At 42.8% G+C, this 18,480-nt stretch overlaps 1 protein-coding gene across 1 annotated transcript in view; it reads left to right on the top strand.

Annotated features, from left to right (window-relative positions):
- The window catches only part of ABHD12 (abhydrolase domain containing 12, lysophospholipase), a 57,215-nt gene that overhangs the window by 11,376 nt on the left and 27,359 nt on the right, over positions 1–18,480 (top strand). Inside the window, exons 2-3 of the mRNA XM_077814263.1 lie at positions 13,120–13,244; positions 15,421–15,526. Coding sequence (XP_077670389.1) covers positions 13,120–13,244; positions 15,421–15,526 — 231 coding nt within the window. The remainder of the gene's footprint in view (positions 1–13,119; positions 13,245–15,420; positions 15,527–18,480) is intronic.

Genomic DNA, 18,480 nt, shown 5'->3' with positions numbered 1-18,480 from the left:
TGACCATCAACAAAGCTGTGCCACTGATTATACACGGTGCTGTCAAATACAGAGTAAACAAACTGGAAACTTTTTTTTTTCTTTCATGTAGAGTTGTGTTAGGTGTTTCTTGTGACATAGTAAGTATAACGTTTTCAGATGGAAACAGGATTTTCAAGTTAAATGTTTAATTGTTGACACCAGCTACATAAGTGCATCTCTTTTGAACTGTGACTGCTTTTAAGATCAGCACATACTTTACTCCTGGGGGAATTCTGCACCACTGCGCAATGCAGAATTTTGCAGAAATTAACACTGTGCACGCAGCATTTCCTTTCTCCCACAGAAATGTGCTGCTGGACCCAGCAGAGCCCAGCTCATGCATAGAAGACACTGCCAACAGGGGGGAGGACGGAAGAGGGAGGGAGCTAAAGGGTTCCTGACAGCTGCAGTTCCCAGCATGCCCTGAGGGAAGGAGACAGCAACGCACAGGAAACTCCATGCAAGCCTGGGACTGAGCATCAGGCTGTTCCTCTAGATCCCTGGGCTCTGGGGGTGAGGGGGACGAGTGTTTTGGCAAGGGGGGGGCCCTGCAGCTGGGCTCTGGGGGAGAGGGGGTGCGGGTGCTTGGCCCCCCGGCTGGGCTCTGGGAGGGGGAAAGGGGGCAGAAAAACAGGAACTGGGTTGTCATAGGGGAACTTTCTACTTCTGGGGGAATTTTTGTGTGCGTCTGTATTGTTAGACTTACTTGCTGACAGGTATTTTGAAATAAAAAAAATAATTGAAACTGGCGTAATTATTTAGCGTTATTTTGACAAATAACATTTGCAGAATTTTAAAATATCGTGCACAGAATTTTTAATTTTTTGGCACAGAATGTCCCCAGGAGTAATACTTCTCCAATATGTTCATCTGCACCTGTATCTGGAGGGGTGATGAGTGCCCATTAAGGCTGAGATTCAGGTATGCCCTTTCTCCTTTAAGGTTCCTTCTAACTCTCATATCAGTGAATCTTCACCAAAGTATTACTGACCTATTTTCTTGTTTTGTTTTCCTCAAACTCTTCTAAAAATTTGGGATTAAACTAAAGAGGAGTAATTTCAGGGGCATTTGGTTTTGTTTTGGTGAAATTTGGGCTTATAAGGGGAAAATTGACCAGAATAACTATTCTATAATAACGCCTTGTGTGGACGCTCTTGTTCCAGAATAAGTCTCCACAGGGGGAGTTATTCCAGAACAGCTATAGCACTTTAAATACACCCTGCCTTATTGTGGAGCAAGTTCCTCATGTAGACAAGCCCTAACTCTTCATCAAGTATGGAAGAGCTTCTGTAAGAGGGCTTGAAAAATCCACTTACAAGTTGCGAGTAGGAAACTTTTTTCCTCCCTGGAGGAAGGGGAGCCTAAGCCGTCATCATCTGCAGAACTAGCTTTCACTTAGAAACAAATCCAAGTCCTCTTCCATAATCTTCTGGCACTTAAAGTTATGAAAAAAGCTTTCCAAACATGAATAGAAGCTATGTTGTTTGCTAAAGCTTGTGACAGACAGCTATCCAGTGTTACTGTTGTTCAGAGCTTTCCTGCGTCCCAGCAGAGTTAAAATAAAATGCTCTGGTTAATTTCACAGCTGATTTGGCAGTAGTAAAGCTTAAAATCATGTCAGTTTTGTTCTGCAGCTGTTTATGAAAGATGTGAACATCAGCAGAGACGGTCACTGGAGCTGTTGATGGGTTTGTAAGGGTTTAAATGGAAGCTGGAGTACTGGGAAATTGGTGGGGGCGGGGATGGGGAGAGAGGGAAGGTATCTTACTGGAGAAGAAAGTACATTCTTCATTCCAGCTACCAGAGTTAGGCTTAAATTTATTAGACACTTACTAGCCAAAGGACAGTGCTCCCAGGCAGGGTCTAGGGCAATCTCTTGGCAGAAATGCCAGCATCCTTCCTTTTCCTAGCACTTGAACATGCATGTGCTGGACTTTTGTTGTCTCTGAATCTTGGTAATGGTAGCTGGGCCTCTGACTAATCAGTGTTTGGTTAATATTTTAAAATGTATTCTTTGATATTAAAGCTTTGTTTACAACACATAAACTAGGGAAATGAAATCTAGATGGAGCTACTATAAGCTGGGTGCAAAACTGGTTGGAAAATGGTTCTTAGAGAGTAGTTATCAGTGGTTCACAGTCATACTGGAAGGACATAACAAGCGGATTCCTGCAGGGATCGGTTCTGGGTCCGGTTCTGTTCAATATCTTCATCAATGATTTAGATAATGGCATAGAGAGTACATTTATAGAGCTCTCTGGAGAGAGTCCAGAGAAGAGCAACAAAAATGATTAACAGTCTAGAAAACACGACCTCTGAGGGAAGATTGAAAAAATTGGGTTTGTTTAGTCTGGAAAAGAGAAGACTGAGAGGGGACATAACAGTTTTCAAGTACGTAAAAGGTTGTTACAAGGAGGAGGGAGAAACATTGTTTTCCTTAACCTCTGAGGATAGGACAAGAAGCAATGGGCTTAAATTGCAGCAAGGGAGGTTTATGTTGGACATTAGGAAAAACTTCCTAGCTGTCAGGGTGGTTGAGCACTGGAATAAATTGCCTCGGGAGGTGGAATCTTCATCTTTGGAGATTTTTAAGAGCAGGTTAGACAAACACCTGTCAGGAATGGTCTAGATAATACTTAGCCCTGCCATGAGTGCAGGGGACTGGACTAGATGACCTCTCAAAGTCCCTTCCAGTCCTAGGGTTCTATGGATGTGTGAGAATTCTGGCTTCAGGTAAGGAAAATATGAAAAGCAGGAGCAGATGAACTTTCCTGGTTTTTAAAAATAAAATAATCCTATGTTGGAAGGCTTTGAGCGCTGGCAGCTCTGTAAGTTAGCCATATGTTTGCTATTTAGTTGGCTTTTCAGCCTTTAAGAACATGTGCTTGTCAGTTGTTTCAAAGCCTGACTTGTAAACAAGTCAGTTGCAGAGGGTATCTGAACTACTTTCTGAAAGTAGTCAGTCAGCTGACTTACAGTCTATGTAATATTTTGGCACCATTTAGTATTCTTGCTGACCTGAATGGGTAGAACCTGTAGGCAGCAGCTGTACCTCGGGGGAGGAGTCAAAGCAATAGCATTACACTTCTTTTTAGATGCTGAGCATAATGTATTTCCTCTTTTTCCTATGGGAGTTCTGCTTGAGGTGTACATGCACCTCTCGAGCCCTTGAGTGGAGATTTCTAGGTAGCAGTGTCCATTTGGCCTGCATATACATCCTATGTCGTCTTGTGGCAGACACTGATACCACATAGGGGTGTGCGGACAAACAGTCCTCAGTTCCTTCTCTACTGCCTTGGCCTAGCGTGTCTTCCTAGCGCATACTCTGCCTTCTGTTTTTATTGCAGTTAGTTGTAGGTTAGTGTTTAGAATAGTGAGTTCATTTTAGGTGAGAGAATTCCCCCCTCCTCCCCCCCCCCCCCCACTTTTCACTTTGGGAGACTTGTCTGATCCTGGCAGGCATGCCTGGTTTGTCGGGCTTCAGACATTGCCTGTCTTGTCAGGAGGCTATACCAGTAAGCAACGGGCACTGGTTGCCTCGTCGAGGTGTTTTTTTTAGAGTGCTGCATCTGTGCAGTTTCTGCGCACTAAGTGGCTTGGCAGTGTGTACACCTCGGGAGTTACCGCGCGCAAAGCTGCTTTAATGTGCAGAAACTTGCCAGTGCAGATGGGGCCGAAGAGAGTCAGCTCCAAAAAAGACCAGGTCCCCATCAAGGTCCTCTGTCTCTGAGGTTACTGTTGGAAGAATAGTAAGAGGCCATTATAGCTCCATTAGCAGCTCGTTAATGACCTGAAAATCAAAAAGGAATCTTACAAAAGATGGAAATATGGATAAAGTGCTAAGGAAGAGTACAAAAGAATAGCACAAGCATGTAGGGACAAAATCAGAAAGGCTAAGACACAAAATGAGTTACACCTGGTAAGAGACAAGAAAGACAATAAGAAGAGATTCTTTAATTACATTAGGAGCAAGAGAAAGGAAGGAAAGTGTAGGTCCTCTATTTAGTGGGGAGAAGGAGATCTGATGACATCAAGAAGGCTGAGGCGTTTAATGCCTGTTTTGCTTCAGCCTTCACTAAAAAGGTTAACAGTGACCAGATACTCAACACAATTAATATTAACGAGGGGAACACAAGCCAAAACAGGGAGAGAACAAGTTGAAGAATATTAAGCTAAGTTAGCTGTATTCAAGTAGGCAGGGCCTGATGAAATTCATGCTAGGGTATTTGAGGAAGTAGCTGAAGCAGTCTCAGAATAGTTAGCAGTTATGTTTTGGGACCTCACCATCCCCCATAAGTTCTCAAAGAATGGAGAAGGGCAAACATAGTACCTATCTTTTAAAAGGGGAATAAAGAGGACCCCCAGGAATTATAGACCAGTCAGACCTAACTTTAATATCTGGAAAGATACTGGAACAAATTATTAAACATTCAGTTTGTAAGCACCAAAAGGATAATAGGGTTATGAGGAATAACCAGCATGGATTTGTCAAAAACAAATCATCTCAAACCAACCCAGTTTCCTTCTTTGACACGTTACTGGCCTAATAGATAGGGGGAAACCATTAGATGTGAGAGATCTTGGTTCTAGGAAGGCTTTTGACTCAGTCCCACATGATATTCTCATAAACAAACTAGGGAAATGATAATTTCATCTAGAAAACATAAGGTGGGTGCACAGCTGGTTGAAAGCATGTAGGGACAAGAGTAGTTGTCAGTGGTTCGCTGTCAAACTGGGAGGGCATATTGAGTGGGGTCCTACAGCAGTCAGTCATGGGTCAATTGCTAGTCAGTGTTTTCATTAATGACTTGGATAATGGGATGGAGTGTATGTTTATAACGCGTGAATGACACCAAGCTGGGTGGGATTGCAAAGATTTGGGAGCACAGGATTAGAATTCAAAATGATCTTGACAAATTGTAGAATTGGTCTGAAATCAACAAGATTAAATTCAATAAAGATAAATGTTTAATATTACACTTAGGAAGGAAAAATCAACTACACCAGACCCTCGCTAGAAAGCGCGTCTATGGAGCGTGAATTCATATATAACGCGGTCACAGCCATGGATCCCAAATTTAATTACTTTAATTGGAATTCATTTTAACGCGGTCCCCGTGCTAACACAGTACCTACCGTGCATGGATCCCAAATTCCACGTTCTAGTGAGGGTCCGGTGTACAACTACACAATGGGGGATAACTGGGTAGGTGATAATAGTGCTGAAAAGTATCTGAGGTTATAGTGGATCACAACTTGAATATGAGTCAGCAATGTGATGCAATTGCAAAAAAGGCTAATATCATTCTGTGGTGTATTAGTAAGAGTGTTGTGTATATAAGACACGGGAGGTAACTGTCCTGCTGTACTCAGCACTGGTGAGGCCTCATCTGGAGTACTCTGTCCAGTTCTGGTGCCATACTTTAGGAAAGATATGGACAAACTGGAGAGTCCGGTCTAGAGCAAGAAAAATGATAGAGACTTAGAAAACCTGACCTATGAGGAAAGGTTTAAAAACACTGGGCCTGTTTTAGTCTTGAGGGGGGAAAAAAAAGCTTGAGGCAGGATTGGATAAGTCTTCAAATATGTCAGCGGCTGTTATAAAGAGAACTGTGATCAATTGTTCTCCATGTCCACTGAAGGAAGAACAAAAGGAAATGGGCTTGATCTGCAGCAAGGCAGATTTAGGTCAGATATTAGGAAAAACTTTCTAACTCTCAGGGTAGTTAAGCTCTGGAACAGGCTTCCAAGGGAGGCTGTGGATTCCCCATCACTGGAGGTGTTTAAGAACAGGATTGGTCTGGGGGTTTACTTGGTCCTGCCTCAGCTCAGGGGGCTAGACTTGATGACCTTCCAAGGTCCCTTCCAGCTCTACGTTTCTATGATTTCATAACAGAAAAAGGATGCTTTTGAGTTTTTTTTAAAATGGAAGCTCAGAATTTGCAGAGTGTAGCAAAAAATTGTGAAGAGACGCTGATTCTTTCAGCATAGCAGTTCCAGAAAAAAACAAAGCTACTCTACAAAATCATCTTAAATCCTGTTACATGTGATATTTGATTTCATAAGTGGTAATGGAATGGAGAAAAATGTGTAAAGCATTATCCTGTTATAAAGATGTTCCTAGCATTTAAGACTATCATTTCACACAGGAGCAGTTCTGGTATATAAACAAGATCTGTGTTGCACATGATGAGCTAAAGGAAAGTAAACAACCTTAAACTGCTAATCCCCAGGCCTGGTTTCGATCCCAAACATTCATTGTTGCAACCACCCTTGGGTGCAATTATTAAGTGTTTGCAATGTACTATGTAAGTGCTAAGCACTTAAAATAACTGTAGCATCTGCTTAGTTCTTCTTCCAAGTTTTTTAGGGCAATAGTTTTCTTGTGACATATGCATAATTCCCCTCAACACTAATGTGAATTAGACTCTCATAATGGAGAATAATGTCGCTATTGTCTGTACTGTACACTCAACATATTATGTTAATTTATTTTAATTATTTTGCCACACTTTCCATTCTTATTTTCTGTTACCTTCAAGGGGATGGGAGGATTTGTTTGTGACTTTTTCAGGTTACTTTTACTAATTTAGAGGTGATCTGGAACTGGGTGCCTATAGTAGAATACCAAAAGGGGCTAATTGTGATAGATATGGTAATTTCCTGCAATATCCTTGAAAAATCATATTGTATCTTATGCAAAGTTTATGTATATTGTGGGGTGGGGCTGTACGTAACCTCTCTAGCCTGGAGATGTGATGTGAGGCCAGGAAGTTCAAAGAATTATTATACTGAAATTGTGCAGACAAGAATGGATTTTTGGTGACAAAAAGTGTGGTGTAGATTTCCTGGGAAATACCCAGGGAGAGTTTAATGCAGATTCCCCGTCTCCAGTTATGAAAAAACTCAGCCTTTTGAAGCTATATCATGAGGAAAGGGGTGATTGTCTGATGATTACCTGTTCCAAAGGCCCAACCTATGTAAAGGACCAGGCTTATTGGTCCAGTCTGAGTTCTGGTTCAGAATCTGATACAGTTATGAACTTGTAACCATGGGGAAAACCCAGTTGTGGGTCTCAAAGGACAGATGCCTACCAGAGCCTGAGGTTGGAGTTGAGGGTGACCTTTGTGTAAGCTTTTTAGCATGGGTGTAGGTTCTTTTATTGGTTTCTAATGTTTTCTCTGTAACACGTTCACCTTAAGAATAAATGTGTTCACATATAAAGAGCAGTGGTGTAACTTGTAACTGCAGGCAATACACTGGGTGTAGCCTGGAGGGAGAGCAAAGAGCAGACATTAGTCCTTTAGACAGTCTGGCTTGCTGGGGCTATCGCAGGGCAGGCAGAGAATTGTACAGCCTGGAAAACCCTCTGGTCAGGAGGGAGAGACGTGGGTTTCAGCCCAAGAAAGGTGACAGCTGAGAGGAGTGGGTGCTCTTGAGAAACAACTCGGGGGAATACAGGTGCAGTTGGCCTGAAACTGACACTAATAATTAAATCAGGCCCGATCCTTAAAAGTATTTAGGCACCTGGCTCCCAGTAAAATCAATGGAAATTAGTTGCCTAAATACTTCAGGAGGATCTGGGTCTCACTGAATGTTTTTCTTAAAGGAGCTTGCAGCCTTATTCCTCCCTAAACCTGACTTTCTGTAAAATGTTTAGAATCTCTTCTTCAGACTATAGGTATCTCTTCTGTAATCATATTGTGTATGGAGCTGGTAGGAGGGCTAGTAAGGAGGCCTGGGGTGCAGTGTACTCAATATGCTGATGCCACCTAACTGTTGTGTCTCTCTCTGATTTGGGTGATGCAGTTAAGAGCATCAGCCAGTGTCTAGTTGAGACTGGGGCAAACACAACAGCAAGTTGGCTGAAGCTCAAGCCAGACAAGAGTAAGGTGATGGTGGATTGTAGAAAGCAACTGGAAGAGATGGCAGAGGTAAAACCCTTTGACGTGATTATGTCCACCATTAGTTACCACAGTTCACATTTAGGAGAGATTTTAACACCCCTGGCTGCTATTTAAGAATCACATTACAGCAGTGACCCAGTCCGCCTTTTTCCCAGCTGTGTCTGCCAAGGTGGTTGAAACCCTTCTTTCTACATGTGGACACTTGCCACTATTGTCCATCCTATTGTTACCTCAAGATTAGGCAATTGCAGTGTGCTCTGCATGGGACTATGCCTTGGAATCATGTGGAGAATGAAGTTGGTGCAGAATCCAGCGCTTCACTTATTGAGCAGAGCATCTTGCTCGGCACATGTGACACCAGTGCAAAGTCTGAGATCTGCACTGGCAGCCCGTTGATCTCTGAGTGGAGTTTAAGGTGTTGGAGAAAAGTCAGTATGGAAGTTCTTTCTCTTGGTGTGGATATATTGCAAAGCAAGAAAATAACTAGTTTAGTTACATTGCTTATCTCACTCCTACAATTTTCAACATTTCCATACTTCAGTATGGTACCATCTGTTTAATGTCCATGAAAGAAGAGTGGTTATAACTATTGATGGCTTGAGGCTTTCGCCTGGTTACATTTTAAACAGGCATCCCCCTAATGACTAAGGTGTAATGTGCCATTAACAACTAGTATTTGGAACAGGTGGCTGAGCAAACCAAGACATGGTTCAGTTCAGTTCAGTTCTGCTTTCAAAAAATGGGAAATGAAAGACATTGTTGTGCTCTGACTGTGTGACAGATAAATGCAGAGTCATCAACTTCTTACTTCTCTGTTTTTACTAACGTAAGTACTCTGGGGTACTCTGTCAAACACTTTTTGCAACCTGACTGTTCTTAAAACTGTAGCTTGCTCAATTTTGATAGTGGGTCAGAGTTCTTTCTTGTGTCATCTTGAACAGTATATTAGCTGTCCAGGATTCTGTCCTACAACCTTAGGGCTAAATTCCATTTTGTTTGAAATTAATGGCAAAACTCCAGTTGACTTCAGTAGGATCAGGATTTGGGCCCCAGAACAACTCGTTCCTTCCTCCCCCCCCCCCCCCCAGTTTTTCCTCCTACAACCAGTCCTTGGCACTAATCATACAGTCATCCTTTGTGAGTAGGTGGTTGATGGCAAAGTAACTCCTTGAGTGTGAGAGGAGAGAAAATTGGAAAATTCTGTTACACTGACAGAGCACTCAAATGAGAGAAACAGGAGACTTAAAAAAAAAAAATAAAATAAAATAAGAGCAACCCTTTTTATTGCAGATCCCTAAAAAAATAACTTAAAAGGAGAGGCGTAAAAACAATGACAAGTCTGGTGGCACCTTAAAGACTAACAGATAGCGTTAGACTCCTGGTTAGAATCATAGAATATCAGGGTTGGAAGGGACCTCAGGAGGTCATCTAGTCCAACCCCCTGCTCAAAAGCAGGACCCATTCCCAATTAAATCATCCCAGCCAGGGCTTTGTCAAGCCTGACCTTAAAAACTTCTAAGGAAGGAGATGGTTGTTTTTGTGGATAGAGACTAACACGGCTACCCCTCTGATCCTAAAAGCTTAGCTATGCTGTAAGCCATCTGAAACCTCACAACTTCAAGAAGGCTTATATGACACTTAAAATGTTTGGGGTGAGGAGGGATTTTTGTTTTAAGGATGTGGAATATTTTAAATTTTTATTAAAGCTAATGTTAAAATTATATAATACGCAGGTTAGGGAAAGAGTATCTGTACATCTGGGTGTAGTGCTTAGGTTATCCAAAAGTACAAAGTTTGGTTTAAAAGTCATAAGATACATATAGTACATAATCTGCAATAACCAAAATTTAGGTGAATAAATTTAATGACAAAGTTTAGATATTAACATCCAAATATTTGGGTACATCACTCCTGAAAAGTTATACAGAGAGTTGATTGTAAAATGCAGATATAGGAATGAGTGTAGATTGTCCCTCAGTGATTTGAAAATTTAGGATAGGTTGTCCCTTAGAAAATACAATCCATCAGGGAAGTTTGTCAGTTACTTTCCCGACTTTGCTTCTCACTGGCACTCCAGTATTGCCGATGTTTGGTGATGTGTTCTAGATAGATGTCCCTTGATCACCTGATGGTGTCTGACACCATGAGTTGCCGCATCAGCTGAGCACAGTGCTGACCGATTCCTCATTCTTGCAATACTTGCTCGTTACTGGGGTCCCGTGTGCCCACAAGGTCCTGCTTCAGGGCTTTGGTCCGGGGTAACCCATAAGGCTTCTATCAAGGTTCCAGTTGGTTGTGTATGAGGGTAAGGGAGTACAGCTGATAGGCTCCTCTCAAGCATGACCACCTTGTAGGTAGGCAAGACTAGTGGGTTCTATTACTACCACAAGAACCCAGAGCCCATGTGGGGGGTTCTGCTCTCTTCTGTTGTCCAGAAGCAGGGTTGGTTCCCAGCATGTCAGATACAAATGGGCAGAAAGTCACTGGCCAGTTATGGAGCTTGTGCTCTGATGTCGACACAGAGTGTGTGTTTTGGGGCCAACTTAATGCCTAGTCCACTGCTCAGTTACCATTCCCCTTCCCTTGTTTTTCCACATTACCCCCACCAGCTCCCTCCCTTCCGCATTCCTAATATCTAGAGAATAAGGCAACTGGGGGTAAGGCTTGGAAATGTAATGGAAGTTTTGCTTCTTGTTCACCTCTTCATTGCAGAGTTCTGGACAGGAGGACCCAGAATTTAAAGTAGCTTTCTGTTGAACCATTCAGGATATGGGCTGGTTGGAGGAATATTTAAAATTACTTGAGAAACATTTTGAGTGATAAGAGCTGGAAAAGAGATCCAGGGATTTGATTCTTCCCAGTCTTTCAGTGTTATGGCGTTTAGCTCTGCTTTGGGCACATTTCCTGTGTCAGCTCCTATAAACAGCTCATATGAGATGAATAGCACCTTGCATATTGTAATAACTGATCTCTGCTTTCATATGCAGACAATTCCAGGTACTGAGGACTAGTTACACTTTGTCCTCAGTATATGGAACATAGTTTGCTGGTATATCAGCTTTACAACTATCTGTCGGTACAGAGCAAGGAAATCTGGGGATAAATCTGAATGGCATAAAGAATTTTATTTGGATTTTAGGCATTACTGATTAAGGTCTGGGCTGGTTTCTCCACTGCACCTGGCTAGTGGATGTTCATCAACAAATATTTATAAATGCAGTACTGTGTATATACTGTTTTAGTGTCTAATAATCAACTTGTTTTTGGAGAGAAGATATTCAGGGTCTGAAGATCTTATTTGTTGGAGTTGGTATCTTCTTAGAAAAAACTCTGAAAAAAATGGTTTGCAAATATAAGTAAAATTTTTGTGGGAAGTTGTATTTACTTTGAAGCTGTTCAAAGCTCAGCCCAGATTTATCAGAGATCTCATATAAGAAACCTTTGTCCTCCTGTTATTTATAGAAATATTTCCTGTATTAAATAATAAATATCTTCTTAGTTGGGCAGAATATAACTTTTAGCTTGTTGTCTTCCATGCCTTTTAAGTGTGTTTATTTTTTAAAGGTGACCTTGGAAAAATGACAACACTTTACTCAAAAGATCTGTTCTTGTGCATCTTCAGAGTAACCGCTACATGCAAAACGGTGTGGAGAGCCGGGTAGGGAAGGCTGTGCCTCCCCACACAGCCTGGTGACTGCCCCCCTCAGAACCCCCGGCCCATCCAACCCCCCCTGCTCCTTGTCCCCGACCGCCCCTTCCCGGAACCCCACACCCTATCCAACCCCCCTGCTCCTTGTCCCCTGACTGCCCCAACCCCTATCTTCACCCCCATCCCTAACTGCCCCCCCCAGGACCCCACCCCCTATCCAACCCCCCCGTTCCCTGTCTCCTGACCACTCCCCTCCCCTGAACCTCCACCCCATCCAACCTCCCCTGTCCCCTGACTGCCCCCCGGGGCCTCCTGCCCCTTATCCAACTTACCCTTACCCTGCCGTTCAGAGCAACAGGACAGGCTTATTGGAAAGCCTGGGAGGTGGGCAGGCACGAGCCCTGCTGCCCACACGGCGGCATTGCTGCGGGAGAGGGGGGACAGTGGGGGAGGGGCCGGGGCTGAGCCTCCCTGGCCAGGCGCTCAGAGGCCGGGAAGGATGGTCCCACGAGCTGTAGTTTGCCCACCCCTGCATTAGACTATATGTCAGGTACAGGAAAGCTATCAAAATTAAGGCAGGAAAAACTTAAAGGACCTGAGTAGTTTTTACCAATCTAGGAGTGTACAGCCTGATTCTTCTTTGAAAAAGACACGAGTGGTTTTTTTTTTTTTTACCTGTTCCCTTATTTGGAGTGCATGTTCTTCACAGCAGAAGCTGCGCAGTCTCCTGTTCCTAGTGCAGCGCCGCGCACCGTTACCAGAGTTCAACAAATAATAAACTGGGCCTCGAGCCATCTTGCTGCCCCGCCCGCGGCCTCTGCTCCTCCGCCCCTTTATGCTGCTGCTTCTTCCTCGTCTTATCGAGGTTGTAAGCTCTTTAGGGTAGGGACAAAAGACTCTCTCACTCTGCTGTAAGGTGCCTGGCATCTGTTTGGACTCAGTAAAAGAAATAAATGATTACAGAGAAACTCACTTGAGTAATTCAGTATCTTCTAAACAATGATTTGTTGTTTGTTCATTTAACTTGTAAGTGTGTGTATGTATGCAAGACAGCTGTGTAATCCCAGGGGCTTGCTGTTTTAGAGCCAGGGTCTGCTCCATTACACTGCAATGAATATGGTGTAGCTCCATTGACTTCAGTGTATCTTTCTTCAAAGTAGTTATTCCAGAAGGACAGCAAAGTAACTGAGATCAGAATCTGTCTCTTAATGATTCCAACAAGAAGTGCACTCAAATATATTTCAAGCAAAGATCAGAGGAGCAGTGTTATGCAAACTACCTCCTCCACACCACAGACTCGGAAATCTGGAAAGTCAGCAGAAAAAATAAAAGCTGTGGAAATCTTCTGTTCTGTTCTTTGGACTGCATCTCTTATTGTCCTGTCCTGATGTTATCAGTCTAAATAATATGGCTACTTTGTTTATTTCCTTCATGTGCATATATATTATAGAAATATACTGTCCTTTTTTAAGGAATGGCTGTATAAAGTCAAGTATCAAAATCCATATTCAGACATCTTATTTTTCTTTTCTCCTCTTACAGGCGATATGGATTGTGGTTCCGATTACGGAAGTTGTTGATCTGGTTGTTGGGAATATACATAGCCATTCCGTTTCTAGTCAAACTTTGTCCTGCTATTCAGGTGAAGCTGGTCTTCTTAAATTTTGGTAAGTGCTCATGTCCTTTTTTCCTCTCTCTGTCTCTTTTTTTTCTTTTTTAAATGAAGCTGATAAAACTTTTTTTTTGCCAGAGTTGCTTTTTAAAAATTTTTTAGCAAATCAGACACTGTATTTGTCTTCCTACTTGTGTATGTTAGTCTGACAGTTGCACCCATGTGTGACAAATTTTGTATTGGTTCTCCCTACTTTGTCCTGTGCCAAAAAGCTGGAAAAATCCTTTGGCCATTGTACTTCAGCCAACTAAGGCGTAGGGTGTTGGCTGCTTTTTCATATGTGAGGCAGCTGTATTTTTGGTGTCCATCAAAATTCCATGGTGGGAACTGCCCAAAATAATTAGCAAATAAAAAAAAAAACACTTCTGTGCATTAAGAAGCTCTGAATTTGTTTAACTGTTGTGATATTTGTTCCCCCATCCAGTTATGGTTTGTGAAGGATGTGCCTTTTTATAGGTTTTGTGAATTAGGAGGCAGGTAGCCTCTTCAAGTTTATGGCTTAAATGCTAATTGTGCGTAACAGTATGTTTTTATATAGATATAGCAGCCAAACTCCAATTAGCCTCTTAATCTGAAATGATCAAAGACTATACCTGTGGGAAAAGAAAACAAAATAGAATGTAATCTGTAAAGGGATTATTAAAGATTCATATGGAGAGTATTCAGATGATCAAGATCCTATTTCAATTGAAAACAACTGAAATTGTTGACAGCGCATTAGTTTTCCAGACTGCAGTTCCTCACGCAAAAGCATTTTTAGGAAAACATACTGGCTGTAGCAGAAGAAACATTGACTCGTCAGCGGCACATTTACACCATCACTTGCAAATACTACTGCATAGGATTTTCCGTATTATCAGATCAGCAGTCTTAGTCTTGTATTGTCTCAAGCCTTATCTATGCTACAAATGCTTTGCCAGCATAGCCATACCACCAGAGCTCCCAGTGTAGATGCAGCTTATACTGACAAGGAGTTTTTCTGTTAGCCTAGTAACACTGCTTTCCAGAACAAGGTTAGTTGTGCTGACAGAAGCATTCTTCTGATAGCTGCATCGAGGCAGAAGATTTTGCCAGTATTGGTCTATGTGTGGGAATATGGGTGGGGTGGGGGGTTGTTTCTTGACCACACCCACACCTCTGACTAGCACCTGTACTGACAAAACTCTGCCCTAGACACACTAACTCCAGGTGCTTCAGAGAGAGGCACAAGAGACCTTGTAATGGGAAATTGTGGAATACCTGTCTGAGGGGAACTTATTCTGTCTATACAGTATTAGTCCTTTAAGTCACTCCTAACACAGTAGTTAGCATGTGTAAAGCAAAAAGAAGCATCAAACTATGTATAGATCTAGCATATCCTCCTGCTTAGCAAAAAGAAGCATCAAATTTAGTGTAAAGCATATATTTATTTGCAAATTAACATGTTTTAATGGTTACCAGTGAATGACTATCTTTCTTTAGGAAAATGACTAAAAAGTAAAAATGCAAAAAAACCCCAAACCATAAGTTACTTAAATCAGGGTTTCCTAATTGCTGATTTAAATAGTGATTAGAATCAGTGATTTTAAGTCATTTTGATTTAAATCAATCTACCTTGACAAAGACTGTGTGTATCACTTGATGATTACCTGTTCTGTTCATTCCTTCTGGGTTACCTGGCACTGGCCACTGTTGGAAGACAGGGTACTGGGCTAGATGGATCTTTGGTCTGACCCAGCCTGGCCATTCTTATGTAAATATAAAAATTAAAAAACAATGCTTTTCCCAGTCTAATTTTTGTATGTCTCAAGTTACAGGGCTTCCACTTGAAAGACTGCTCCCAATTTAATGGCTCTCCACCGTGAGGCTAAATATCAGGAAAAGCTCCTTGAATTTCCTTTTTCCTCATTTCATCCCATTACTTCCAGTTATACCTGTTTTGTACCATTCTGAGCAATTCTTTTCCTTCCTTGATGCTTATATCTTCCCAGTACTTGTAGCCAGTTACCCATTTTCACCTGCGACAAAATGTCTTTTTGGCACAACAGACAAATGTAAAATTAGTCTCCAAACACGTTGCGGTTTTTTGGACAGGTTTTAGAGTTGCATTGCAATTAGCGGTGTTGACTTGCAAGAAAATAGAATTTAAAAGTTCAAGTTTCTGACCTTTCACTCTTTCCTTTGTGTTTCAGTGAGGGTTCCATATTTCATTGACTTGAAAAGGCCACAGGATCAAGGCTTAAACCACACTTATAATTATTACCTTCAGCCAGAGGAGGATGTATCCATTGGAGTCTGGTATGTAAAATTATGCTCCCCCTGACATCCCTTAGCATGTCCTCTGTATCCTTAGTGTGGAGATAGTACTTTGGATCCCAGTGCAGAAACCCTGTCTCTCAACAACTGTCTTTCTAGTCAATGGTCATGACCATTGCTTACGCTCATCTGTGCATGTGTGTATCTTTCTCAGCTTAGGGGCAGAGTTCATGCTAAAAGGTATGTAAATCTCTGGACCTCAACTGAACTAAGTTTTAGCAGCATGTGAAACACAGATAAATCATGAATGCAGGGAAGTTTTCTAATTTGGAAATTTGAAGGTGTTGCCCTGCATTGCTAGACAGGTCATGTCCCTGGACTGTGGAGGTGAGCTGATGAATTAGAGGTTTGCTCACCATCCATGTCTTCATGTTCTTCAGTTTTGTAAAATCATTGCAGTGGAATGTAGAAACAGAGGATCAGAGTATTCAGAGTGTGGGAGGAAAAATGTTCTCTAGAGAGTTGGGGAATGAAGAGGCTTTGCTCATATTCTAACCAGCACAAATCAGTATTGGTTTGTTGTTGATTTTTTTTTACTGAAATTCAGTTGTCACTTTAGTTCATGGAGAAGAATTTAAGGTGCTTAACTATAGGCAGCTTCTTGCGTTCTCAGTGCGTCATCTGAGGCTTACAGATGCTGTGACTGGTGCTACATAAACTTTTTTTGAGCCGGTCAGCATTCAAGATGACTAGTCTAGTGAGCTAGTTTTGAACATCTACCTTTACTGATAGCTTTCTATTCTCTCTCAGTGCACCTGTTTTTTTTCTAATTTTTTATAACCATGAAGAAAGTTTCCTCTGTCTTAAAAAGAAGAGAGATCACTACAGAGTTAACAACGAGGAGTCTAGTAGCACCTTAAAGACTAGCAGATTTATTTGGACATAAGCTTTAGTGCATAAAAAAACCCACTTCTTCAGATGCATGGAAAAGAAGTGGGTTTTTTACCCGTGAAAGCTTATGCCCAAATAAATCTGTTAGTCTTTAAGGTGCCACCTGACTCCTCGTTGTTTTTGTGGATACAGACTAACACGGCTACCCCTCTGACACTCACTGCAGAGTTGAGATGTATATAAGAGTAGCAACCAGCTAAAGAAAGGTTAGGCAGCTCATGGGGGATGGGGTGAGATGGGGCTAGTTTTTAGTGATCCACACAGTGAAGTCAAATTAATGAATCCTGGGAGTCCGTTTGAGTTTGTATTGTAGTTCGTGTGTCATCACACTGATACAGTGACAGGATAGGGGTCTTTCAAACTTGAACTGATTGGAAGGAGTGTCCTCTTCTGAATGGTGCAATAATAGCCTAAACATAAAATTCTTTATTTGTAATGAGGTCCACAGATCCATGACATTGCATAGTCTGAGCTGTGCATCCTTGCAGGTAGACCAAACCTGTCAATCAAAGATGGGGACATGTGGCTCCCCCTCTGAGAAACTGCCAGATTTTGTCTGCCTCTTCAGCTGCAGGCAGACCAGCTCCTTCCTTCTGCAGAGCAAATTTAAAGAAGAAAAAGAAGGGGGAAAAACATGGCTTAAAATCTCCAGGCAGTCAGGGTCTGCCTTTATTGGCAGAGAGGATTTTCTTTCTCCTTGGTAGCTGGGACTCTCTCTGTACCCTTGCTCGCTCAGATGGAACGCAGCCTGGCAGGAAAGGCTGAGAGAGGAAATGAGACGCTGTCTCCTGCATCTTCCTTGCTGATTGAGGGCCTGCATGGAGGTCTGTGCCTGTTCTTGGAGACCCAGGCCTTTCTCAAATGCCCAGGCAGGGGCAGGGCTTCCTACCACTTCCCTTCCTCAGCAGGACAACTCCCTGCAAGCAATGGCAGCACCTTCATGGCAAAATCCCCTGAACTTGGCGCAGTTGACAGCAAAACCTTCCAGGGAACAGCAAGTAGTGGCTCCCTCGTTCCTGCCCCCCACCGCTCCCCCCCCGCCCCCCACCGCCACGATGCTTGGGGAGTGTAGGTTGAAGCACTGTACCAAAGGGGCAGGGAGGCTGTTCATCCAGCCTCTGGAGCCTGCTCTCACAGCCATATCTGTTCACCGTGCAGCAGCTGCACAGCCCTTCCCCTGCAACTGCTGTGGTGGCTGCAGGGAGCCAGGGAAAGAGAACCTGGTAAGGGGCCATTGGGGCTAACCCTTTCCTCCATTCCATAGCATGCCCCCCCGTGCCCAGCCCTGCCATGCCTCAGGGCTATTCCTTGCCATCAGCATACGTCTACCCCTATCTTCCAGTGCAGCAGATAACCAAGGACTCCCTTTGAATGTCCTCCTCTCCATGGGAGGGGAGGAGGAGGATCAAGGGGCGGCCTTGTGTGGCCGTCTGAGATACCTCTCTCTTATGCCATATTGTTCTAGTTTTAAAAAAAAAAAAAGTCAGAAGGCTTCAGAGCACTTGCCGACATCAAGTATCTCAAGAGAGCCGTACAATAAAGTCAGACTTCAAGACAGATGGATGGTACATTAGCGTCACATCAGTAGATGTGACGTCTACCTATCTCCAGATCCCAATTCGACAATCTCTCAAATGCTTCCTAAGCTTTGCTGTCAGAACTCAACAGAAGAGTATGAGTCCTTGCCTTTGGTGTAGCAACCGTACTGTAAGAGTTTATAAAATTGCTAGTAATGTTAATGTCAGCCTGGAAAGGACAGGGTTTATGTTCCCCCTTCCTGGGTGCCCACCTTGTCCAGGCCTTGCCTGGAGTCTGTCATTGGTGCCACCAAAGCAATAAGGATGCTGCAGAGCTCCAGCTTTGTGAAAGAGTCAGTTAAGGGTCTGAGTGTTCCTGGGCTCTGAGTAGGAACAGTCCTGGTGCTGTGCAACGTTGCTTGTTGCAGGAAAGATAGGAGAAGTAGAGAAATCTTATGAAAACAGTCAGCTTCTCAAGGGAGTTCCCATTTATACGCTTTTGTCTCTTCTGTGAGTGGTGGTCTCCTG

The sequence above is a fragment of the Eretmochelys imbricata genome, chromosome 3 (genome assembly GCF_965152235.1).
Source record: "Eretmochelys imbricata isolate rEreImb1 chromosome 3, rEreImb1.hap1, whole genome shotgun sequence".
Taxonomy (NCBI): domain Eukaryota; kingdom Metazoa; phylum Chordata; order Testudines; family Cheloniidae; genus Eretmochelys; species Eretmochelys imbricata.
Note: the sequence above shows the minus strand (reverse complement) of the source record. Positions and strands in the feature narration are given on the sequence as shown.